Source organism: Myotis brandtii, unplaced genomic scaffold (genome assembly GCF_000412655.1).
Source record: "Myotis brandtii unplaced genomic scaffold, ASM41265v1 scaffold678, whole genome shotgun sequence".
Lineage (NCBI taxonomy): Eukaryota > Metazoa > Chordata > Mammalia > Chiroptera > Vespertilionidae > Myotis > Myotis brandtii.
Genome location: NW_005370648.1, coordinates 101030 through 126419, shown reverse-complemented (window position 1 = coordinate 126419; position 25390 = coordinate 101030). Strand labels below are relative to the sequence as shown.

General features: G+C 48.4%; 1 protein-coding gene across 3 annotated transcripts in view; it reads left to right on the top strand.

The window, feature by feature from the left end:
• Positions 1-25390, top strand: part of NMNAT2 (nicotinamide nucleotide adenylyltransferase 2) — a 100250-nt gene that overhangs the window by 50265 nt on the left and 24595 nt on the right. For all 3 annotated transcript variants that reach the window (XM_005881312.2, XM_005881311.2, XM_014529271.1), the window contains 2 exons: positions 22542-22630; positions 23457-23524. In XM_005881312.2, the coding sequence (XP_005881374.1) occupies positions 22542-22630; positions 23457-23524 (157 nt within the window). The remainder of the gene's footprint in view (positions 1-22541; positions 22631-23456; positions 23525-25390) is intronic.

The following is a 25390-nucleotide window of genomic DNA, read 5'->3' as shown; positions in this document are numbered from 1 at the left end:
ATCCGCCCTACCCTCCTTTCCTCTGGCTCCGCTTGGCTGCTTTTGTAACACAGTCCCACAGCCCGGTGTTGGGGGACTCTGTCCACCGGATGTCCCAGGATGGTTCTACCTCCAGACTCCTCACCAAAGCCCGGGTCTTCCAGAGCTGCTTGGTTTTATTTCACAAGCACACATACAGAGCATGCTACGTGCCAGGCACTGTTCAAACTACTTCACTCACGTTAACTGCAGTAATGCTAACACAACCCGATGCAAGACATACTGTTTTTATCTCCATTTCTCAGATCAGGTGAACCAGGCATAATGCTGTTAGGTAGCTAGCCGGAGCCCCCGCGCCTGCAGCTGGGAAGTGGTGGAGCTGGGATTTGAACCTGGGCACTCTGGCTCCAGCTCCAGGTTCTTAATCACTGGTCAGGCTGCATCCAAAGCCCGGGTCTTCAGAGGCTGCTTGGTTTTATTTCACAAGCACACATACAGAGCATGCTACGTGCCAGGCACTGTTCAAACTACTTCACTCACGTTAACTGCAGTAATGCTAACACAACCCGATGCAAGACATACTGTTTTTATCTCCTTTTCTCAGATCAGGTGAACCATGCATAATGCTGTTAGGTAGCTAGCCCGAGCCCCTGCCCCTGCAGCTGGGGAGTGGTGGAGCTGGGATTTGAACCTGGGCACTCTGGCTCCAGCTCCAGGTTCTTAATCACCGGTTAGGCTGCATTTCACGGTGGCTCCCATTGTCTCCCTGCTGGATGCCCAGCCTCCCCGCTTTGGGTGGGAAGAAGAGTGGTAATAGAGGGAGTAGAGCACAGCACCGGAGATCAATAAACCTGGTTCTCGTCTGGGTTGTGCCACCATCTGGCCAAGTGACCCCATGCAACTCACTCAAGTTCTCTGAGACTCAGCTCCACATCTGTCCGAGGAGGGAGTGGATTGGCTCACTTCTACGTCACTCTCACATCAGATGACAACAGGGCCTCCATAGAGCACTCAGGCATGCTTCGGCCAGGCCACCCCTGCAGCTACCTGGACCTTTCCTTCGGAATTACCAGCGGAGGATGCAGGCAGAGTGAACGCACTGGGCCACAAGTCAATGGGTGGGCAACCTCCTTTGGAAAGGTGGACAGTTTAATGTGGCTCTGTGACCCTCCAGGAGGGACAGTCAGAACTTGGATAATGTTCTGCACAGGGAGGTCCTCTTATGATTATGACCCAGGATGGACCTCGTGGTTATGCTCAGGGTTATGATTCCCATCGTGGGTCAGTAGGAAACTGGCAAGTGCTGTCCCTGATCAGCGAAAGGCCAACCCAAGTAGGTCTCCTTCCTAGCAGGCAGCAACAGATTCCATCTACTGCCTAACGACTTGGAGACACACATGCTTTAATTGGATTTAAATGGACCATTTTAGCTAATTAACAGTCAGGATCAGAAAGTTTTAAATGGACGTGTTCTATTTCTTCAATGTTGAAATGCATGCTTTTCATGTTGAACATTTCTGAAATTGGAATAAGTCATATAAACAGCAATATTTATTTTAATGTTGTGTCCCCCCCCCCAACATACACGCATACACAGACGCACAAACAAGCATTATTAAAATTGATGGTGCCTATTAGAATTAAAAAAAATAGTATTATACTTTCTTATGTTGCTTTTGTCTATGTTGGTGTTGGGGAGGGGAGAGAAGCCACTTTAGCAAGAAGAGAAACTTTATTATAATTTTGAACCGCTGTGGGCAGGAATGGGCCTCAGGAAGGCTAGAAACCCAAATTTGGAACGCTGTGGGGAATCCTTGAAGTATTTCCATCTGTCGTCCTTGCCTCTTTCTGTGTATCTGGTTCATTGTTCACTCTTTCTGCTGACTGTACATCTCAAGATTCACAGCACCACATGGCCAACCACAGCCTCACAGAAGGACCAGATCTCTCTGTTTCTTTCTCTTCTGATCTTAACATCAGGGAAATACTTCCTATTGGCCCTTCTAGTCCAATAAACTGTAAGTGGACAGAGGTAGGGTCATATTTTACAAGATGACTTCCCATCCCTGTGGGTCCTCAGATCAGTGCAGGGAGATGCTGTAAGTTGGGCAGGCATCCCATAACATCTCCCCGGCTGGAGGCAGGGGCTTACTAGTACACGTCATTCCAATGGCACTAAGTGTTGGGGTTGGGAAGGGCAGTAGGCAGGGCTTCTGGAGACAAGTCCCCCTAGGCTAGAGCCGGAGGATTGCCAGCTCTGACAGCAAACCGGTGGTCAGATCAGCACTGGCCATGCTGGATTAGCCTGGCTGCCCAGGGCTTTGCCCTGATCTCCTCCCTCAGAAAGGACAAGAGGACAGAAGGACCATTGCCCAAGGACGTTAGAGGCGTGACAGGGAGCAGAGATGATGGATCCCAGAAGAGGACTCCTCTAGAAAGGCTACTAACCTGAAGATTACCACCGCAGAGGTTCTTTCCAGAACGCTCTTTGAGGGTCCGGATTTTGCTGATCTCAGCCTCACACCATGTCCAAGGAAAGCACAGCCCCTCCATAATCTCTGGAGGTGAGAAGGCGTGGAAAAGATGGGTGGGGAGGAAGCCCAGAAGCCAAGTGTCCTGATCTGTAATGTTTGGTGCCTCACCCCTTTCAGTCTGCTTGGGTGTCTGCAGTGGTACTGTGTGGCCTTCAGTTCCAGACCAGGTGATGAACCCCTCACGTGACACCTTCTTCTCTCCTTTCTGGCCCTGAGTGCTGGTTGCAGCAGTTTCTCTGCCTGTCCTGGAAGCTGCGGGGGCAGCTGACGTTGAGAAGCCTCTGACCTGGAGATTTGGCAAGAGAGCTGCTTGCTCAGTTGAAGAGGAAGTCAAAGGAGAGAGGGTAGTGTTCAGCACCAGCTCCTCTGAAACCCAGGGGAGTGAGGGAGCAGGCAGGGGCAGGGAGGAGCAGGGTGGGAGAGCACCAGCCTCCCAGGGCAAGAGAATAAACCAGCAGCCAAAGGACTTTTTATTTCCAGTTCTCCAGTTTCCACTCCCAAGAGATCTGTCCGAGTGACTCACAAATGTCCTTATGCACCGAGAAATCACCTTGTGTGCAGGTACAGTGAGCCAAATGAGCATTCCCTCTCTTCTTCAGCCCCTCGCCCCTACCATCCTCCATGGTAAACAGTTCTGGGAAATACTAGTTTCTGTGCAGTGTGCGCATATCTGAATTGGGAGAGTTGTTGGGACACACAGTAGGAAGCTCTGTTGTACGAGAACTGTTGCGGTACAAGTGCGCATATCTGAATTGGGAGAGTTGTTGGGACACACATAGTAGGAAGCCCTACACATATCTGAATTGGGAGAATTGTTGGGACACACGGTAGGAAGCTCTGTTGTACGAGAACTGTTGAGGTACAAAGAGAATTGCATGTAAATATGGTCCACTCGGCTTGCTGGATTGGTGATTCTTGTGCCAACAGATCTCCATAACTTGCTGTGTGAACTGGGAGATGTTATCTCACCAATTTCTGTCTCTATTTTCCTATTAAAGAGAAAAGAACTACGGACACTGCTGGGAAATGGTACGGGTGACAGTCATCCCAACCCCGTTACTCCCGTGTGGCTTGATTGGAGGAGACTAATTCTATTCATCTCCTTCTGATCCTTCCCCAGGCCCCTTCCATCCACCTGGTTACCCAATCCCTTCCCTAATCTCCCCCCTCCCGCCCCCCAGGCCAAACCTTCAGCTAACTTGGAAACTTCAGCCAACTTGGTCATTCTTCCTCCGTTGTATATCTTAAATCCATCTTGCTCTTTCCAGCTCCCCCATCACCTCTCACCTCGTCCATTGCAACATTGGTTTTCTAGCTTCTCAATCCAGGAACATGTCCCTTTGGTCCACATCTGACCATTAGCACCCAGGCTGGGTAACCAGGATATAACAAGTGCTCAATAAATATTTATTTACTTCTTTTTTGAGCACCTACTATGGGTAAAGAATTGCACTATGTTCTGGGCAAATAATAAGGAAATAAAACAGACTGCTCACATAAAGCTAATGGTTATAACACATGATTTAACTATTATGATTTGAGTGTGAGGAGAGAAAAAGTGATGGCTCTTTTAATATTAGAAACACATTGAAATTGCATTTAAAAACCTACGTTAACAACAGACTTCTCTGCTTTGCTCCACTGTGGAATAATATGAGGCAAAATGTTTTATTTAAGGAAGCTCCAGCCCAGGTGTCGTACCTTGGGCTTATGTAGCCATTTTCTCTAGAGGTTTCTGATGCACTTTCCTCAAACCATCAAGCATTAAAATAGCTTGAAGAAAACCTTGAAGATTGCCCTGAGTCTCTTAAAGAACATGACTTTTCATTTTTCCATCTTTTCATGCAGATAATTGTATGTATCTCTCTAGAGTACCTGTGAATTTTCATCCTCTTACAAGTTGGCTGGGTTTGCATTCAATTGAAAGAGAGGGAATAAAATCCTTTTACCTACACTGAGCAAGAAATGGAATTTAGAATGAAGCTGCTTGCTGTGGGGATAGATCTCTGACTAGGGATTGGGGAGCACAGATGCGGGGTCCGGTTCTACCGCTAGGTAACTGGTGAGTCAGATCATGTCACGGGGCCTCAAGTTTCTCTCTTAGAGAGTCAGGGGGCTGGACTAAGTGAGGTGTCCTTATCTAGTGGTGGCAGTCAATCATGATGGATGATGGTGAAATGGGATGCCCTGTGCCTGGGGCCCCTAATCATATACCAGAGAGAGAACTTGGTATTCTGGTTTCTAGGTATGGGGGACTAGGACTGCTTGTGGGACCACAGTCATTGAACCCACATTTACCCTGTGAATGAATGAGTCCAGAGATACATTCATTCAACAAATATTTATTAAGCACCTACTACATAGTGCCAGGAACTGGGACATAATGGCAATGGAAGGCTAGTCCAAAGTCCCTGCCTTCAGAGAGTTTTAAGTCTAGTGGGGGAGACAGGTAGCAAGCGCCCCCCACCCCACACCCCCCAAAAAGGAAAAAAGTACAATGTGAAGTGCTAAGAGGCTGGAAGCAAGGTGCAGGGACAGAGGATGATGCTAGGAAAACCATTTAGGAAGTGGTCAGGGAAGACTCCCCTGAGCAGGTAGCATCCTTTGAAGGATCCAAAAGGAGGAGGGAGGTGCAGAGCATATCTAAAGGCAGGAAAGGGCTGCAGCGGTTCTCAACCTGTGGGTCGCAACCATCAGAAAACACATACAGCATATCAGATATTTACATTACGATTCATAACAGTAGCAAAATTACAGTTATGACGTAGCAACGACAATAATTTTATGGTTGGGGGTCACCACAACATGAGGAACTGTATTAAAGGGTCGCGGCATTAGGAAGGTTGAGAACCACTGGTAGAGTATCAGGGGAACTCAAGGGAAGCCAGAGCAGCTGGCATTTAGTGATCTAGAAAAAAACACGTGACATGAGGATGGTGCAGAAGGTAGAAACCAGCCAGGCAGGGCCAGCAACTGGGACTCCCACACCTGCAGAGGTCGGCAGCTGGGGCTCCTTGGTGTGTGCAGCTACAGAGCCTCAGCAGATGGAGCCCGAGGCCACAGGCTCAGGGGGCAGGAAGGACTTAGCACTCTTCCCAGGGAGCGGAGGGTTGTGCGGGGTTCTACTGCCCCCTCCCGACCCCTCCCTTCCCTGTTTCGTCCTCAGAAATTCCTTCCCCCACCCTCTTTGGGGGATTTCCTCTCTCAGAGAGGGTGAGATGACCTTGCTCTGGTTTCAGAATTCCAAAACAGGCCAGGAATAAATCTCCCAGAGCTGACTGGCTCCCAAACCCAGAGCTAACTCCGTTCTCCTTCGCTGCGGCCATCGCTCTGCACCCTCCTCCTCTCCAGCAGGAGCCAACGCCCGAGGCGCCCGTCTAGAAGGGGCTGCTGGAATTTCCACTTAGAGTTAGTCTTTGGGGAGACTCGCTGGGGGCTCTTGTTAAAATGTGTTAGACACAGATGGGGTTACAGTTATAAAACGCACACAGGGTACTAAGCAGTAACTAGCTGAGGGCATGAGGGGGGCACAGAGGTCTGGGACGGGACATGCCAAGGATGCTGAGAGTTCCACTCAAGGCCCAGCAGGGGGGTCTGTGCTGCTGGGAAAGCCTCAGTTTCCACAAATGGGAAGGAGGATCAGACAAGGGGCTATTTCCAAGAAATTTTGCCTCATATACAATATCCCATGGAGAGGCCTGCCTTTACTCACTCATTCAGTGTTTGTTGATATCTGTAATATTTAAGATGCTCTGCTAAGGACCGGGCTGGGGCGGGTAGGGCAGCAGCTGGGAGGGTACAGTCCTGACCTCCAGATCACAAACGAAGGGACAGTCCCCGGGAACCCACGCGCGGCCGGCGCGGAGGCCCAGGACGCCCGGGTCTGGAGCTGGTGCTCCCACAGGCAGCCCAGGAGGAAATCCGAGGCTGTTGTTTGGCTCAGCACATGATCTTCACAGACATGAAAGAGAAAATGGGGCAGCAAGAATGTGTGTGGGCCGACTCTGCTCTCTTTTCAAGCCTGGAGAGCCTGCAGGGGAGAGAGGGGCCAGCCCCGCTGCTTCACTCTCCACCCCACAGAGCAGCCATTGATCTCAGGAGGCTCAGGGAGACAGACCCCGGGGGACACACACACTCTGCCCACCACCCACTCCCTCCTCATTGTTCACATGGCTCTCTGTGACCTGTGTCCAAATGAATCCCAGGCTCCAGGGCAAAGGTCCCTGGGAACGCCAGCCTGTGGGGTCAGAGGTGACTCTGGGCCCATGACGTCACCACCCCCCCTGGGGAAAGCTGCCTCGAGCATCCTCACCTGTGAACCTCAGGATGGGCAGAAACTGGGTCGGAGAAGAGAAATACAGGCCCCGAGCCGAGTCTTTTGAATAGACCCGAAGGAGGACAAACCTCTACGCATCAAAGATGAGGGAGGCTTTGGTTACTCTGAACTTGATAGTTTGCTCGGTTCCTGAGTTACTCTGATATTTTAAAAGCAGTTTGACGTGATGTCTTTAATTCGGATTGAATTAAACACGCACCCACACACACATGTTCTCTATATGTTGTACCCTCTAGGAATGCTGGACTGGGTTACATGTTAGCAAACGTGTGTGATGCGTGTTTGTGTTCACCAACGTGGAAATTGTGTGTTGGTGGGGAACTTGGTGTTTACTATTTAAACTGTTGAGATATAAACGGACCCTTTTAAAAGTATGTACAAAAGTATTTTCTTTCTATCTGAATGTCCTCCTGAGCAATTTCAGAACCAGGTACAGATGGCCCTCATAGTACGGTGGCCGGTCCATTTAATGTGCTCTTTTTCATTATCATCAGCATCTTCTTATTGAAGTAAACCAGTGTCCTAGCGACCAAGAGAAAAAAAAATGATGGGTTGAAATATTAACAATTGCAGGCGGATCACAAGCATTCTCGTGTTTTCATATGACACAGTGTTTTACGTAAATGTTAAAGGCACGCCTTAAAATTAAATACCCATTGCATTTTGAAGTTACTTATTACATGTTCTTACAAGCTAATATCTTTTTAAAGTATCATACTTTGTAAAACGTTTTTTGTACTCGTTCAATAGAAACTTATCTGGCCACTGGGTAAAGCTAGCAATAAGACTACTGGTGTGCAATGTGTTAAGATGAAGTGTTCATCGAAACCTTTGGCCTTGTGATTTTATCTTTGAAATCCTGTGGGAGGTGACATTAGGAATTTAAATTCATAAAACTAACATATACAAAGGTAGAACTCCCCCTCCCGCCCCCCAAGAAATTACTACATTTGTACGTGAGAAATTCACCTTCAGGCTGGGGAGTCTACTTTTTAAGCTGCCTATGCTCTTACACACACATGTAAAAGTCTGGTGGAAAGCTGTGGCCATCAGTGCGCATTGAGTATCACGGAACGTATGGTTGGTAAGGAGGGCCCAGGCACTGGCGATGCAGAGAATAAAGCAAGTCCTAACCCGAGAGTTGCTCTGAAGAAAATGTGATCCAGCCCATTGTGGTGATACATTCGGAGCTGTGGACAGGAAGCATCAATTTCCCCTCCAAAGACCAGGGAAGATGGCGTGGTGAATTGGACATCGAAGGGTTGGCAGTGTTACCAGCTGGGGAAGACATTTGCGGCAGAGGGAACACCTGGGTGAAGGCATCATAGGGAAGAGGGACGTGCTTGAGGGCTGTAACAGAAGTTTCACATTTAAAGGACCAAAGATGCCCTCCGTGGGAGCTTGGGCCTTATCCTACAAGCACCTAGTGTGGCAGGTTTGAAGGCACGTGGAGGCTGAATGGGTGCTTCTGGAGACAGACAGAAGGTCCCACAGGGGACACACGGAGGCTGCCTCTGACTCTCAGCTGCGACTGCTGCTGGCAGAGCCGGCCTCGTGAACATGAGCCCAAGGCTGTGGCCCAGCGAAAGCCATCCCGTTCCCAGCAGCTACACACCCCGCAGGTCCCTGAAGAGAAAACCCAGCAATAGATGGAGCCAAACCATCGCTTTCTGCTTCCAGGCATTTCTTCCCGCCTTCCCGGTGAAGCTGCCCGTGGGTAATCATTAGTGATTACCAGCTATGTGCGGTGGTTGTTGGAACGGGAAAGCTATAATTCTCAAACAAGAACCGCTGGAACGAGGAAACATCTCAACATCTTGTGAAAGCGCCAGGAACATACTCAGTATATTTTTAGCATCAGTTTTTTTCTTTACTTCTTACAAGCCCACTACCCAGCTAGGGGGGCCTAGGGAAAGAAAGGACAGCTGATTGGTCCAAACGCCCAGAAGCGAGGCCTCTCCCTCTCTCCGGTGGCCGTTACCCACAGCACTGCCTGTGGTTTGTGATCTCAGGTACACCAGGTTCACGGTGGTTTTCCTACTTGAAAGCACAGGCAGTGTAATCATTACACGCAATGAGCTTTTGTTCTTTTCTATTCCATAGCATGCTTCTCCATGTCTAAATCTGCCATTGTTCAGTTGAACAGAAGACCCGTGTGTAAGGGGGAAGCAGGGAGGCCTGGCAGTGGGCAGAGAGAGAAATTAGGAAAATCGTGCATCCATGCCAGCTCCGCCCATGACAACTGTGGGGGGAGTTTCATAGGAAAGGGCAGTGTTTGGAAAAAATGCTGGTGAATAATGATCCCAAATAATGACATAGTGTGGCAAGTTTGTTTAAGTTTAAGCAAATGAGAAGGGAAGAGAGAAGGACGTAATGGTAGCTAATACTGAATCACCATTGTTACTGAGTATCGTGTCATACGTGTGCCACACATGTCCATGCATTGTCTTATTATTCACTTAGTTCGTTTGATCCTCGCGATAACCTTATGCAAGAGACACCGGCATCCTTCCCAGTTTACCGACGAAGAAACCGAGACTTAAGGAGGTATCCAAAGTCGCACTGCCGGAAAGTAGTAAAGCCGGGATTTGGACCCAGAGATGCCAGGAGGCCCTCGGAAAATCCTACTTTGCAGGCCTAGACTTTTCAGCCATCTGTCAAGGGCTCAGCCTTCCTTCACCTGGAAAAGGATGAGCCTTAACTGTCACTAATGTGTCCTTTTTGCTAGGAAACACGCACTGAAGTATTTAGGAGCGAAGAGGCAGCTTAGCATCAAATAGTTTAAGAAGTAATATTCATACGACTATACAGAAAGCACAGAGATAGAGCAAATGTGTAGTAAGACATTAACAAATGGGGAATCTTGGCGAACGGTATGTGGGATGCTTTGTACTATTTCTGCAATTTATTTCCAAGCCTGAAATGATTTTTTAAAAATTATAAAAACAGCAACAAAAGCCTATGAAAAACCTGCCCAGTGAAAATGATTCTCTGTCCTTTTCTCCTTCATAGTATGCTTACACATTTCTAAGTTGGTTGTGGTTAAAGTGGGCAGAACACCAGGATGTATGTGGTGTGTGCGTGTGGTGTGTTTAGGGGCCAGAAGTGTGAGCTGTGCTGCAGAGCTATCTTCCCCTGTTCTGAGCAGCAGCCCACTTCCTGGGTCTGCATGAGAAAAGAAAAGCAGTAACTACCATGCATTTCACAGCTATTAATCATCAGGTTCTCCAGCAGACCCTCCCGTCCCCTGACCCGGGAGGCGGGAGACAGGTCTTTCCAGGAGGTGGACTAGGGACCGGCCTCTGTGTCCGCTCCTGCCAACATGGTGCAAAGAGCTCCCTGCCACTTGAACTTGCAGGAGAGAAAAAAACGGTCTTTACCAGCAGAGAGCCAAGAAACCAGTGCAATTGGTTTTACCTGATTATTAGAGAATATTATTTTGAGTCTAGAAAACAGGCTGCTAATAAATGCTTTCACTGCTGCTTGTCTGAATGACTCCCAGCTTTTCATAAAGAACCAATTAATTAGCTAGCAGGGCCTGCAAGGAGAAAGGGTCTCCCTTGGTCCTTGGCCAAGAATTCCCTAAATCACTCCATCTGCTTGTTCCAAAATCCTGGGCCCTTTAACTACTGTGCACAGAAGCCCTTCATTCTGTCAGCTCAGGGGGATTTTTGAAGCTGCGCGACTCCCTAGAGTGGGACTCGGTTTGTAAAAGCAGAGGGAAGGGGACAGACAGACAAGGAAGAAGGCGGGAGAGTGGAAGCCTGTCCCAGATCACTGTCCTTCCCTCAAGCAGGGCAAGTCTCGACCTGCAGCCCCTTAGGGTGAGCAGGAACCTTGGGACTAGCCCCTTACAACCCGCCTGGACAGCTTGGAAATCCCTGTGTCCTGCAGGGCATTTGGTCATAAAATGGTATGTGGCTTGGTCACTTTTTCTAATAACAGTCCCTTGTGTTTAAAGGAGCAGAAAGGCGGAGACTGAAGTCCCAACGGCCTTGGGTTTTCTTCTCTTGGGGCCGGAATTCTTCCACCTGTGTGGGCGCTGTTCGTTTCCACTTCACCTTTCAGGGGTGGCCTTTTCTTTATCTGGAACATGGTTTCTCAACCTGGGCACTCTTGACTTAGTAGACCAGATGCTTTTTGCCCTGAGGGCTGTGCTGTGCATTGTAGGGTCGTTAGCAGCATCCCTGCCCCCTAAAACAGCCAGTAGCAACCCCTTCTAATGGTGACAACCAAAACTGTCTCTAGACATTGTCAAATGTCCCCCCGGAGAGCACAACTCAACCCCAGCTGTGAGCCACTGACTTAGGACTTACTTAGGAAGAGGGGTCTTCCTGGGAAACCACTGGAAACAGGAGAGGGGCCAACGCAGGCTGGAGGCCTTGGGTTCAAGTTCGGGGTAACGGGGGAAGAGAAGTCGTCGTGATTGGACATCAGACATTCTGGAGGACAGGCTTTGCTGTCTTGCTCTGGGTGCTGGTCCTAAGACACCAGAACCATGTCACATTCTTCACTGGCTGTTCCCACAAGCGTTGGAAAGCATTCTTGGGAGCAGGGCGATATGGGAAGCTGACCTAGAGATACTGAGATCCAGGTTGCCGGGCCGTGGTCTTTGACTAATTAGAAATACGGCATCTTAAGAATGTTTGGGAGAGTCCGTCCGAGCCACACCCGGCTGCCTGCAGATTTACCTAATCCTGGCTGGCTCTTTCCTCTCATTAGAGCCGCCCTCCCTGTGGAAGGTCACACAACTCCTCTCGTTCCGAGAGCAGAGCTGTGGACCGCCCAGGGTGATTTCCATGCTTCTGCAGGTGCCCGCCCTATATTTTCAGGAAAGTGCTGACAAAGTTCATCCCAAAGAAAATATTTGCTCTGCTTAAAATTAGAACGAAAAGGTAAAGTCTGGTCTTCTAGGGGGCACTGTAACTTTAGCTAAAAAAAGTAAAAGGGCCCGGCCAGCGTGGCTCAGTGGTTGAGCGTCGACCTATGAGCCAGGAGGTCATGGTTTGATTCCCGGTCAGGGCCCGGGTTCCGGGCTCCATCCCCAGTGTGGGGTGTGCATGAGGCAGCCAATCAATGATTTTCTCTTTGATGTTATGTTTCTATCTCTCCCTACCTTTTTCTCTCTAAAAAACAATTTAAAAAAAAAAGTAAAAGGAACAAAACCAGAGGAAAAAAATGTTGAAGCGCACGCGTAGTCCACTCAAGAGTACAAGAATGTGAGAATTTACTCTTTACTTAGGAATTTGGTACATAATCCCTGGGATCCTTCCAACTCTTGGGTTTCACAAAATAAAATGTCATAGCAGATTGTTGAATAAACTGCCGTATTCTGGGGAAAGGATTTGACCAGATAAGATAGGCTCATAACAAAATAATCTGCGTCATTAATCAGCTGTAACAAATTTAATTCTACTATAAAATTACTCTCCACTTAATGTAGGCCTTTTTAGTTTTTAAAATAACATCTTAGTTATCAAACATTTTGTAAAATGCAGATTAACGTGTTTGCTGTGGTGGTAAATGACTGGAGGCCTGGCGATTAGGAGGTTCATGATTTATTTCTCACCTGGTCTCCGGTGAGCATCACTTGCTTGGTCTCGCTGCCTTCACCCATGTCCCCCACAATTCATTCTCCACCCAGCACTCAAGTGACCTTTCAAAGGTGTAACTTGCATCATTCTGCTTATAACCCTCCAAGGGCTTGGGGTAAAATCCCAGACTCCTTCCCTGCTCACAAGGCCCTGCCCCGTCAGTCCTCCTCCCTGACTTGAGCACCAGCTGGGCTCTTCTGCCTTTGGGACCCCATACCAGCTGCTTCCCCTGATCTTTGTGTGGTCGATGTCTTTCATTCGCTTCTCTGCCTCCATGTCACTCCTCCAGAGAAGCCAACCCCCACCGCCCAATCTCTACCCGCGCTCCCTGCTTCATTTCCTTCACTGCTCTCATTATGACGACCTGACATTATTTTACACTCACATCGTTTTATTCAAATGTCACCAGGCTATAGTTAATTCTATAACGTGATTTCCACCCTCCCCACCCCCCCACCTAACAATGTACTTTGGAGATCTTCCCATGTCAGACTTGATAGACCTACTTCATTCTTTTTTAATGGCTGCATAATATTCCTTTAGATGTACCAGAATTTGTCTAACCTCTTCCCTACTTATTTCTGATTTTTCCTATTATAAATAATGCTAAAGTGAAATAGCCTTTTGAACACATCTCTGCACATGTGCAAGTTTTTTCTGTAGGACAGATTCCTGGAAGTGGAGTTGAAAGGCCAAAGGTGGTGCTCATTTGTCATTTGGACAGATGCTGGCTGCCATACGGCTTTCCTAAAAGGCTTTATCCATTTATACTCCCACCAACAGTGTGTTAGCTGCACACTGCCCGCATCCTCACTGACATTAATTAGTATCATTTTTTGTAAAAATTTGCCTTAAGGGATAGACAACAATGGCATCTTATTTTGCCTCCTAATTCTAAAGGCAGTTTTCAGATTGTTTCCTGCTCGTGGCCCCTGGAGTCGTGCCTCCAGCTCAGTTCGGAGAGAAGCAGCAGAATCCTTTGTGTGAGCTCTGAGAGTTTCATAAGATAAATGAAACCTTTCAAAGCAGTCTCATCCATCCCAGCAGAAACCTCATGTGTCCTGTCCCCGAGCTCTCTCCCATCCATCATCCACGCACCCCGGGAGCTCAGCAAAGGCTCTGAAGTGAGTCAAAATCTGCCCAAGAGCAGGACGCCCCCCACCCCAATCTTAGCTTCTCTGACATCATTCGGAGCCCTTTGTTCGGCTTCACGTAAGGACCAAAGGAGACTGAGGTCTGGTCATTGACACGGCATCTCCAGCGGTGGCTTCTCAAGCCTGGAGGGGCATGTCCGCTCTCTCTACGGGAAGCAGGACCAGAGAGCCAGAGGGCACCAAGGAGAACATATCGCTGACTTGATCTTTCTGGTCACCAACCCCAATGCAGGGGTCATCCAGGAGCCCACCCAGAGTCACCTCATTAGAACAAAGACAAATGCCACAGATGCTGCTAGTGTTCTTATCACCTAGGAAATTACAAGGGTTTTAGGAGCTCTGTGCTAGGAACAAGGGGTAGAGACCAATATATGTATTTTCTATTGTCTCAAGAAAGTCGTTAGACTTCCCCAAGGAAGGAGAGTACGGCCTGCGATTCCTGGGTGCTGGTGCTATGCTACGCTCTTTGCATCTATCATCTAACAGCTCTGTGAGGTAGACAGGGTTATTATCTCTAACTTAGAGATGAGTCTGCAGCCAGAGCAGTTAAGTAACTAACCTAAGGTCACCCAGCTCATAAGGTCCGGGGCAGGATTTGAACCTCGAGCCTCTAAACGTATGTTCTGTTGCCTCTTAGGTGAGATCGGTGTCTTAATCTAAGACATGTCAAAGGCTTTATTTGGGGGTGTTAAGAGATTATTATTCATTTCTTTTTTTATAGGTTTCTTTTAAGAGAAAATGCCAAAGTAACTATGAAATTACTTTAAAATTGTGACCTTTCTATGCCCCTGAAAGAGTCCACCACATGGACATCTATTTTCTATGGGCCAATTTCCTTTCTCCACTTCCAGTTCAAGAAGATGCAGGGGTTCCCTGGGCACCCTGGTCAAGGGAGGGGTAGGGTGAACAACTGTTTGTTTCCTATTGCTGCTGTACTCAATTACCACAAAGTATTGACTTACACCCACACAGATGTATGCTCACATAGTTCTGCAAGTCCTAAAATCCCGGTGTGTTCTTCCCGGAGGCGCTGGGGGAGATCCCCTGGCCTTTTCCATCTCCCGGAGGCCACTGCACTCCTCGCCGCGTGGTCCTCTCCTCCGTCTTCTAATCTCTGCTCCCCTTGTCCCCTTTCCTCCTGAGTCTGTGAGTACATTGGACCCACCTGCATAATCCAGGGTCATGTCCCCATCTCAAGATTCTTAATTTAAGCCACATCTGCAAATGCCTCCTGCCACGCAAGATAACACATTCACAAGTGGCTGGGATCAGGATGCAGACATCTTTGGGGGCTGTTATTCGGCCAACCCTCTCACTTTGCTGGAGACGGAAAGGTCTTCCGGGTAGTGGAGCTTTTAGTGCTACAACTACTACGAAAGTTCTGGGCCAACCTGGACCGTCAGCTGCCCTTAGCAAGGGGGCCCTTGTCCCAGGGAGATACTCTACTGACTCTTAGGGAAGTAGAGAGAGAAGATGAACACCAATAAGAAAGCTGTAAAGGAAACCGTTTCTCCAATAACATTCTGAGGAGAAAAGCAGCCTTCACCTTTAGGGAGCCCCGCCCTACACGGTAGCCTCCAAGGACCACATCCTTTCAAAGGAGCCTTCTCCGCCTAATGTTCTCGAGAAGATGAACACCAATAAGAAAGCTGTAAAGGAAACTGTTTCTCCAATAACATTCTGAGGAGAAAAGCAGGCTTCACCTTTAGGGAGCTCGGCCCTACACGGTAGCCTCCAAGGACCACATTCTTTCAAAGGAGCCTTCTCCGCCTAATGTTCACTATTTTCTTGATAAAAGCAAAGCTATTTGCTGGATAATCTCTACTTCAAAGTCTAAATTATCCCTAAATAAGAAGCCTATACGGTGAACTTGAATTCAGAAAGGTTCATAAAGTGTGGAACAACAGAGTTGTAGTTAAAAATAGAGCCGATTCCATGCCCGTGTCCGAGACTTGCCACCTCAATGTGGAGCCATGGTCAGGTTTCTACATCGGGTTTCCTCTTCCGATCTTTCTTTCCTATTCCTCACCTTCCCCTCTATCCCTAGCCCCAGTCCACCCACCCAGTTATATTTGGTATTACAGTCTGTGGGTTTCTAAAATAATTCTCTCATGTGTTTATGAGTCTCACTGAAGGGAAACCAGTTCATGTCATATTTTTACACATATATTTAGCTTTCTATTTCTGAAGAAATAAACAAAAAAATTCTTTTTCAACGATGGGTGAATTCCAAGAAGCTTGGAGCCTGCTTTGGAAAGAGTGGGGGATGGGATCTGGGGAGCTTTCCCAGTGGAAAGGGTTTGAATGGAGGCCAGACTTCTGGGGTGGCACGCAGCCACTGGGGCCCAGGAGAGGGTCACCCAGCACGGTCTGTCAGAAGTGACAATTCGTGGAAGTGAGGGTCATAAATCATCCTTCAGCTGTGAAGACAGAGGGACTCAGAGTCTTCCAAGGTAGGGGTAGTGGAGCAAAGAAGATCGCAGGAATGAGGGAGCGACTGCCACTCTGTGTTACTCCGTGACAGGCGGTTCAGGGCAGAAAGTGGCAGTGGCTGCAAAAGCCAGACAGATCGATGAAAATCCAGGACCTAGAGGAAATGCAGGCGTGCAAGGGGTTCTGGGAAGCATTGGTTGCTTTCTTCGGTGAATTCAGATAGCCTGAGGCTCGTGCTGTGGGGATGGGGACCGCTGGTGGGACTTGACAGATGGTCGAGAGAACCGGACTCCAAGGTGGCAGGGTTGCTCTGAGCACTATCTGTTCCGGGACCTCAGCCTGATCCCCACGGGCACTTCTACCCAGCCTGCCCTTCTGCCGACCAGCCACTGGCCATAGAGACTGGGCGGAAGAACGCACCAGATCTGGGCAACCCCCCCCCCAGCCCCCCGCCATCCCTGAGTCAGAGACAAGCCAAAGAAGGTGTCTTTTACTGAAGAAAAAAATTGTATTCTCATAACCTCAAGGGACTTCATGCTATATTGCTTCTTCCATAGGCGTGGGGAAGGGGTATGAAGGAAGGGAGAGGCCACTGTGCTGGTGAATCTGCACCCTCTCCCCCAGTTCTGCTGAGGCATCATCCTTGGCAAGCATCTGTCCGTGGCCGGCTGGGGGCAGGCTGGCGGCTCCCTGTGGAGAGTAAGTCCATAACCAGCTATCAGCCCACTCAGCTCATGGTGTCTAAGGGGTGGCACGGCGGGCTCCCAGGATCCCACCCGTGGATCAACGGTAGGGAGAAGACTGTCCACTTACTTCAGGCTCAAGTCGGAATCTCACTTGGAAATTATCTCATGGCGTAGGCTGGACAACTCAGAGACAGAGGACCGGGACCGACCCACTGTTTCACCCACCAGGGGAACGTGGCCTCCCAGCTCCCTTCTTCCAAACAGATGGGGACTGGAGCACCTGGGACCAGAGGAAGATGCAGAAGGTGCTCGAGGTTGGCTGGGGGAGGGTAAGACTCCCTTAGTGACAGTGGATGGATGTGGTATCATTGCTTTTCAAACAAGGAAAGCCAAGCCCTAGAGCCTTCCGGAGGACCCACAAACTCCATTCCTGACTCAGTTCATCTGCTCACATCGCCTGGTCCCCCTGGAACGAGTGTCTTCTGTTTTTAAAATGTAGGTTTCACTATTAGGTGTAGCAAGGCCAACAGATCAGGAAACAGTTGCCCTGAAAAGATAGTGAAACTCACAGTTCCCAAGAGGAGAGGACATGCCGTGCTTGCGGGGGTGGGTGGTGGTAAGACTGGATAAGGTCGGTCAGCAGGCAGAGGGAGAAGGGGAAATGTAGGCCCGAGCCTTTCCTGTAATTTCCACAAGAAGGAACAGGGGAGGCAGAGTAAACAGGTTTAGGACTGGCTCGTTTGGGTAATTTCAGCAGATGCTGTGACATCAGAGCTACCCCTAGTTGTCTGGTACCTGGCCCTGAGGTGATTAAGGCAAGGGGATAGACCTCCGGGGTCAGCAAGGCCCCAGAGGTCATAGCGTCAGAGAGCAGAAAATAAAAATACGTGGGTCATCCACTTTCCTCTTCTCTGTTTCCAAGACCCAGTTCAAGCCTCAAGCTTTCCCAGACACCCCATTCGATTGGGACCACTCCCTCCCCCGAAGTCTTATAAGACTTCATGTCTCTGCTGTTCATCGATAATTGATTTTGGTATCAATTATCGCAGGAGAGTGTGCTGTGTCCCTGCATCCTCGGGGGGCTTGTGTCTTTTACTTCTCTATGTCCCCTGCGGCACCTGGCACAGAGTCTGGAACCTAATAAACACTCGTTGAATATTTGTGAGCGCATAGGGAGGTCATAGCGTCAGAGAGCAGAAAATAAAAATACGTGGGTCATCCACTTTCCTCTTCTCTGTTTCCAAGACCCAGTTCAAGCCTCAAGCTTTCCCAGACACCCCATTCCATTGGGACCACTCCCTCCCCCGAAGTCTTATAAGACTTCATGTCTCTGCTGTTCATTTTGGTATCAATCATCGCAGGAGAGTGTTCTGTGTCCCTGCATCACACACCTAAGCTCCTCAGAGGTGGGGCTTGTGTCTTTTACTTATCTTCGTCCCCTGCTGCCCGCGGGCCGAGAGTTTGACATGTTTGTCATAGGGTCTCAATTGCCTTCAAGCTCAAAAATAATCCATGTCAAAGTGGCATGTCTTAGGGAGGCTTTTTTAAAACGGCTAACACAGGCCAAATAAACGAGGCATGTGGCCCACGGGCCGCGAGTTTGATGTGCTTGTCATAGGGTCTCAATTGCCTTCAGCTCAAAAATAATCCATGTCAAACTGGCATGTCTTAGGGAGGCTTTTTTAAAAAAAATATGTTTTATTGATTTTCTACAGAGACGAAGGGGGAGGGATAGAAAGTTAGAAACATCGATGAGAGAGAAACACCGATCAGCCACCTCCTGCACGCCCCCCACTGGGGATGTGCCCGCAACCAAGGTACATGCCCTTGACCAGAATCGAACCCGGGACCCTTGAGTCCGCAGGCCGACGCTCTACGCACTGAGCCAAACCGGTTCTGGCTAGGGAGGCTTTTTTAAAACCCCTTCAGTTTCTTCCTTTATTATCTAGGGCTTGATCTTTCTAATACTCAGAATGTTTGCAACTCTAGACCACCTTTATGAAATTCTCCAACAAGGAGCATTCAGGCAGCTCCAGCTGTGAATGCAACTCAGAAGGGATCCTTTCTAATTTCAGCTGGAAAGGAGAAATTGAGTAAGTATCGATGCCCTGGCTCCAGTGTTTCCTCCATGAACTCCCTGGAAGAGGAGAGGAGATGACATACAGCAGTGGGTTCACGGAGTCGCCCGGAGGCAGAGGAGGCATGTCTGTCTCATGTATTATGATTAATGGACAAACCATCTGTGTTATGTCCATCTTCGCTGGTGGGTCCAGCCCAGGCTGTCAGCAAGGGAAGTAGCCTGGAATGAGGAGACACAGTGGATCCTCCAGGTACTGAGGGCAGGACACGGCGATGCTGCCGACCACCTTGGGCTCCTCCTCCATTAGAATAAGAGCAATGAGAGAGAACAAATGGAGGGCGGGTTGGACTTGAGTGTAAAATGATAGAGTGATTTGGCTCTGTCCCTGGGGCAGAGCTGATGGACAAAAATAGACCACATCTTGGGAAGCCTGGCATGAAATTAAACTCCAGGGCTGTAGCGATAGCCTTGCCAGTGGGCTACCTGCCAATATCCAGAAATGCCCTTGTCATGCAAAGTGGAGGTGGTGGTGGTGGAGTGGAAGAGAGAGCTTCTGTGGAGGGTGCCCTGACATTGCAGGGGCTGTCCCATCTGTCTTGAGTCCCTTGTTATTCAAAATATAGCCGATAGGCCTGCAGCATTGGACTCATTTGGGAGCTTGTTAGAAATGCTGAATCTCAGGCAGGGCCAGGGGGAGGGGGCGGCTGAAGAGGCTGGCGCCCTCCACTGCAAAATTCAAGGAGGCGCCCCAAAACTTGGTCATCAAGATAAATAATACTTTTAAAAATCAAAATTCATGCAAAAAAAAATCCATGAGATGAACAAAATAGCATAATTTTAAATGAAAACAGGATCTGACTCTGCACTTGAAAGATTCCGCCTCTTTCACCTCCCCCTAATAATGGCCCAGATCTTAGGCCCCGCCCACACTGTTAGAGTCAACATTCTAACAAGGTCCCAGAAAATGCACATGCACCTTGAAGTTTGAGAGGCACTGCTTTGGACAACACCTCTCAAGCCACACAACTCAAAATCTTGGAATCCAGACAGCAGCAAAAATGGAAAGGGATAATCAGAGAAAAAGTTCCAGAAGCATCCGCCCCCACCAGTTGGCTGGCCATTTGCCTGGATTTACACACGGCCACCTTAGAATTGTAGTGTTTCATCATTTCCTATAAACTTTAAAACCTGTTTTATTTGGAAATCATCATAGATTCATAGGAAGTTGCAAAGAGAGTAGAGAGAGAAGCCATGTGCCCTCACCCACCTTATAGCCACACCCACCTCCCTTCCCTGCCCCACTCCCATCCCTAACTCTTGGCAGCCACTAATCTATATAAATGAATGACATATAAGTGGAATCATACATATGCAACCTTTTGAGATTGGCTGTTTTTCACTCAACATGATGAACTGGAGAGTCATCCCAATTATTGCACATATCATTACTTCCTTCATCGAATTGTTTTTGCACCTTTGTCAAAACTCAGTTGGCCATATTTGTGTGGAGCTAATTCTAGACTATTGTATTTCATTAATCTATTCGTCTATCTCTCTGCCAATACCTGAGGTCTTGATTACTATAGGTATATGATAAGCTTTAAAATTTGGATAGATTGATTTTCTCACTTTCTTCTCTTTTTTTTTCCAAAAAAAGGTTTTAACTACTCTAGTTCTTTACCTTTCCATATAAATTTTAGAATTATTTTACACCTAAAAAATCTTTCTGACATTTACATAGGAAATGCATTAAATTTATATGCCAGTTTGGGGAGAATTACTATCTTTACAATGTTGAGTCTTCTAACCCATAAACACAATAACCTCTACATTTACTTAGATCTTTGATTTCTGTCACCAGCATTTTGTAGTTTTTAATGCACAAGTACTGTATTTATTTTATTATATTCATACCTAAGCATTCATTTGTGTGAGCGGTTATAAGTGGTCTTATACATTTAATTTCACTTCCACATGTTTTTGCAATTTTCTTAGTTAAATTGATCTTGTATCTTATGAACTTACTGAACTCACTTATTAGCTCCAGGAGTTTCCTTGTAGACTTCTTGGGATTTATAAGTAAATTTTTATGCCATCTGCAAATACAGTTTTTCTTTTCCTTTTAGATCTCTATTTTTTAAAATTTCCTTTTCTCGCTTTCTTGAGGTAGCTAGAACTCCAGGTGCTGCGTTGAATAGCTGTGATGAGAGCAGACATCCCTGCCTAGTTCCTGATCTTAGGAAGAAGCATTTAGTCTTTCTCTGTAAAGTCTGATGTTTGCTGTAGGTTTTTATGAGTGTTCTTTACCACGCTGAGGAAGGGCCCCTCTATCCCCACTTTTCTGAGTTTTTATTGTGGGGAAGGAAGAAATTTCCTCTACTCTTCCAGGTTCTGGGCCCCACACTCAGCAAGGACAGAAGTTCCTTTGTTTGGAACCTCAACCTACATGTCTCTTCATCTGGCTATTGATTCTTATTCTTAAAATCCTTTGTAATAAATTCATAATCTAGCAAATAAATGGGTTTCTCGAGTTCTATGAGCCACTCTAGCGAGTTTGCTGAACCCAAGGTGGGGTTCTTTGGAACCATCGAACTCTACAACACAGAGTAAATCTGTGGCCTAGAAATAATAATGTGTCAGTATGAACCCGTACAGTGTAACAAATGTACCACAGCAATGCAAGGCAATACTAATAACATAGGGGAAATGGTGTGTGTGCGTGGAGTGGGGGAGGAGATAAAGTAAGGGGCTGAGTATATAGAACTCTATACACTATTTGCTCACATGTTTTATCCATCTAAAACTGTGCTGAGAAATAAAGTCTATTCGTTATTTAAAAATGCAACTCTAAGAGAGCTGACTTTAAAAGAAATGTGATGAGAATTTTTTAAGTTTTAGGAGAGCCAGCAGGGTCACCCTGGAACCTTGCTTTTAAACTGCACCGCAAGCCTTGCTACCCAGGCTCACTTACAGAGTCCGTCACCTGCAAAATAAACCCAAGCCTCGCTTCCTCAGCAGCACAAGCTCAGGCCCCATAGAGCTGTAGAGCGAACCCCCTGAGAAATAAGAGGGCCAAAATTTTCATCCCCTTCCTAGGTTACTGAATTTTTCTCATGAAAATGAAATGGGGCGTGGCTGGCCAATTTGAAAAAGCAACATCACAAATTCCTTCCTACGGGAAAAAAAATACACTTTTCTCTGGCTGAATGCTCCTCAACTCACTGTGATGATGCGTTTTCGACCTGACTGTTAATTCTCCCTAATTATGCAGAAGGCTCTGTAAATTTGTTTTGGTGGGTTTTCTCTTCGGAGTAACTAGATGAGGCAACCAGCTCACTTTGCCTAACATAAGAAGGCTGCTGCTGCTGCTTCTTTTTAAAAAAATGACTCCTGCACTTCAGCATTTCTGCACGTGATCAGAGGGAGCACATTTCCTTCTGTTGCTCCAGCAGCTCTTAGTGAGGGGCTTGTTTCAAATCCCCCTAAACTACACTGGCGCATCGAGTGGAGGCCCTTTAAAACTGGATTAATCCCCTGGAGTTCGGAATCCTTTTGCTTTGAGGGCTGAAGTCTGGCTCCCGCACCTTTTGAATCCCCAGCTTGTGCTTTGAAAGTTGGCCCTTTCTATGTAAATGGCAAGAAAGATCGGAGATAAACCTTCCAGAGCTGAACGTATTGATTGCAACGATCGCCTTTAATCCACCCCTTTCCTCCTTGTAATGTGCGGCTTTCTTCTCTTAATTAGAAAGAGCCAGAGATTATCTGCACAAAACCGGGAGGTTTATTGTGATTGGCGGGATTGTCTCTCCTGTCCACGACTCCTACGGAAAACAGGTGGGTTCCACTTTGCCCCTTTTCTCGCCCCTTTTCTCCCCCCCCCCCCCTTCCCCCCCCCCCCCTTCCTGGCCTGATGCCTCCTCTGGTATCAAACTGCCCCACTGCCATTTCTGCTGTGATTCCTGCCAAAGCAAAATGCCTGGTAGCAGGCATCCCGTTTCCCATCTCTGGACCAGCCAGACCTCAGGGACTGGTGTTGGGCAGCAGCTGGAATAGCTGCCCACGATCAGGCAGCTGCTGGCAGTGCCAGGCTCGGTCCAAACTCATTAGAAGAGAAGCAGTCACACCCGCTGAGGGCCAACTGTGGATGCCAAATTATCGGCTGGTTATGGGCGAGGCAAGTCTTTCCTGGGATTTTAGGAGGAAAAAAGACTTATACCTTTTATAATCTGATTTTACAAAGTCACTTTCCTGCCCCTCCATCCCTGCCACCTGTCCCAGACAATCTAGGAGCCGCTCCCCTTGCACCCCCATGCAACTTGGTGGGCCCCAGGGGAGGTCCCCTGAGTGCCAGACTGAGCCACGAGACCAGGCAGCACCTGAGTCTCGTCTCTGTGCTGGGCACATGGCTGCCCGAGAGGTGGGGGCTCACCCATGGGCCCTGTTGCGGGTGGTCTCCTCCTCCTCCTGCCCTTCATTCCTCTTCTTTCCCTGCTGCCCCTCCATGCCTGTCTTGTGTCTGATGGACAAGTAAAGGGGGCACACCCCTTCCCTGTCACCACCGAGAAATGGCTGCACTTTGGGAATGGGCTGCCCCGGATGGTGTCTCGGGAGGCGGTGGGGAGCAGACACAGGTCCCCATGACTGCCCTGTTGCTTCCCAGGGCCTTGTGTCGAGCCGGCATCGTCTCATCATGTGTCAGCTGGCCGTCCAGAACTCCGACTGGATCAGGTAGGGCTGGTCTGCTGATGCCGGAGGCGGGTGGCCCTGGGACTCACAGGGGTGGGTGGAGAAAGAGGATGGGTCTGGGCAGGGGTCGGGAGGCCAGGGGAGATAGTAACCCTGTTAAAGAAAAAATTCAGCTGAGTGTATATATATATATAAAATATATATTTCATTGATTTCAGAGAAGAAGGGAGAGGGAGAGAGATCAAAACATCAAGGATGAGTGAGAATCATTGATCGGCTGCCTCCTGCACGCCCCACAGCGGGGATCGAGCCCACAACCCAGGCATGTGCCCTGACCGGGAATTGAACCGTGACCTCCTGGTTCATAGGTCGATGCTCAACCACTGAGCTAGGCCGGCCGGGCCAGCTGAGTAGATTTAAAGATCAAATTGGCTTTATTCAAAGATTCATGAATCAGGCAATATCCCACCTAGCAAGTAAAAAGGAGCTTCGAGGAGCTACACAAAATGGAAGGTTTTATAGGCAGAAGGGGAGAGAGAGTGGATTGTTTCGGGCTTAGGTAACCTACCTGGGGGCAGGAGGAGGCTATCGGGTGAAGTACCTCACCAGGAGCTGACCAGGAAATTCTAGACTGACTGGTTAAGATAATAATCCTGGGAGAGGCTGAAATTGCTCTTAAGCTAGGTATGACGCCCTGGTGTGGTGATGTGAGCTTCTAACAAGTGACTCCATTTTGGGCCTGTTGTTTGTTTCATAACAGCCCCGTGCAAGCAATAGTTATGTAGACCTTCAGGGGTGGCCCAACTGATAACTTACATTTTTAACCAAGTTCTGGGGCTCATGACACTAAAGAGGGTGCTTCTGGTGTTTCATCTGCTCTGACACCTTTGGATCCAGGAATATTCTTGGAGCTTCCAAAAGCATCATTGGGTTTGGGGTGAGTCATGGCCAGAAAACCCAAAATGCTTCCCTACTTTTATCCCCACTCACTTCCCGGGTGAGTTGCCTTGGCTATTTCCCTTTCCCAAATTGGGGTCTCTGGGGCCCCAGGTTGACTGTGGGACAGAGGTGTGGGGGTGAGCGCTTACTCCCTTTCCCGGGGACATTCCACTAAGATGGCAGAGCCGTTACCCACTGAGCCTGCCGTGTAATTAAAGCAACCTTCCGCTAATTATGCTAATTACACACCCAACGTGCCTACAGCTGTAATTTGCATGAGTGGATGACGTTTCTAAAAAATAATGGCCCACCATGTGCACTGTCATTTCCCCCATGGAATCGTCAGCAGCACCTAGAGGTTCCCTTGAAAGGAAGAAAAGGAGGGAAGGCTGACCTCAGGAGGAGGGCGCAGAGCGTGTGGAGGAGATGGGTGGGCCAGAATGAGAGCCGTGAAGGGAGGCGACAGTGGCGATTAAGAATCCATCCTTGCCCGTCATGCACAGTGATCTGTGTGAGGAGCACATGTGCTTGGTAGACCTTCTCCTCCCCCCAGGATAGAGGTTAGGCAGAGAGACAGTTGCCTTGTCTCAGATGAGGCCCAGAGACGTCCAGGGGCTCGAGAGCAAACAGCACGCCTGAGGTCAAGGCAGGAATAGAAACAGCCTCTGAACCTTGTAACTCATCACCTGCTGGGGAAACGGGGTCCAGTCGGGAGAATACTGGGCAGCAGGTTGTTCTCCTCGGATGTGATTAGAAGATTCTAAACGAATTCCCTCTTTCATTCACTAAATGTTGATTGACAACTTCCGCCCTGCTCTAGGCACCGGGAAAGCTAGAATACTGAGCTGAGATCACTAGGGGGGCTCAGAGGTAGCTCTAGAGGTGGGGCTGGGTGCAGCAGGGCCCCTGGACATGGGGAGTCTGCTGAGTAGATCCATCCGGGGTCTGTGCATCCCAGGGGAGGGCTGG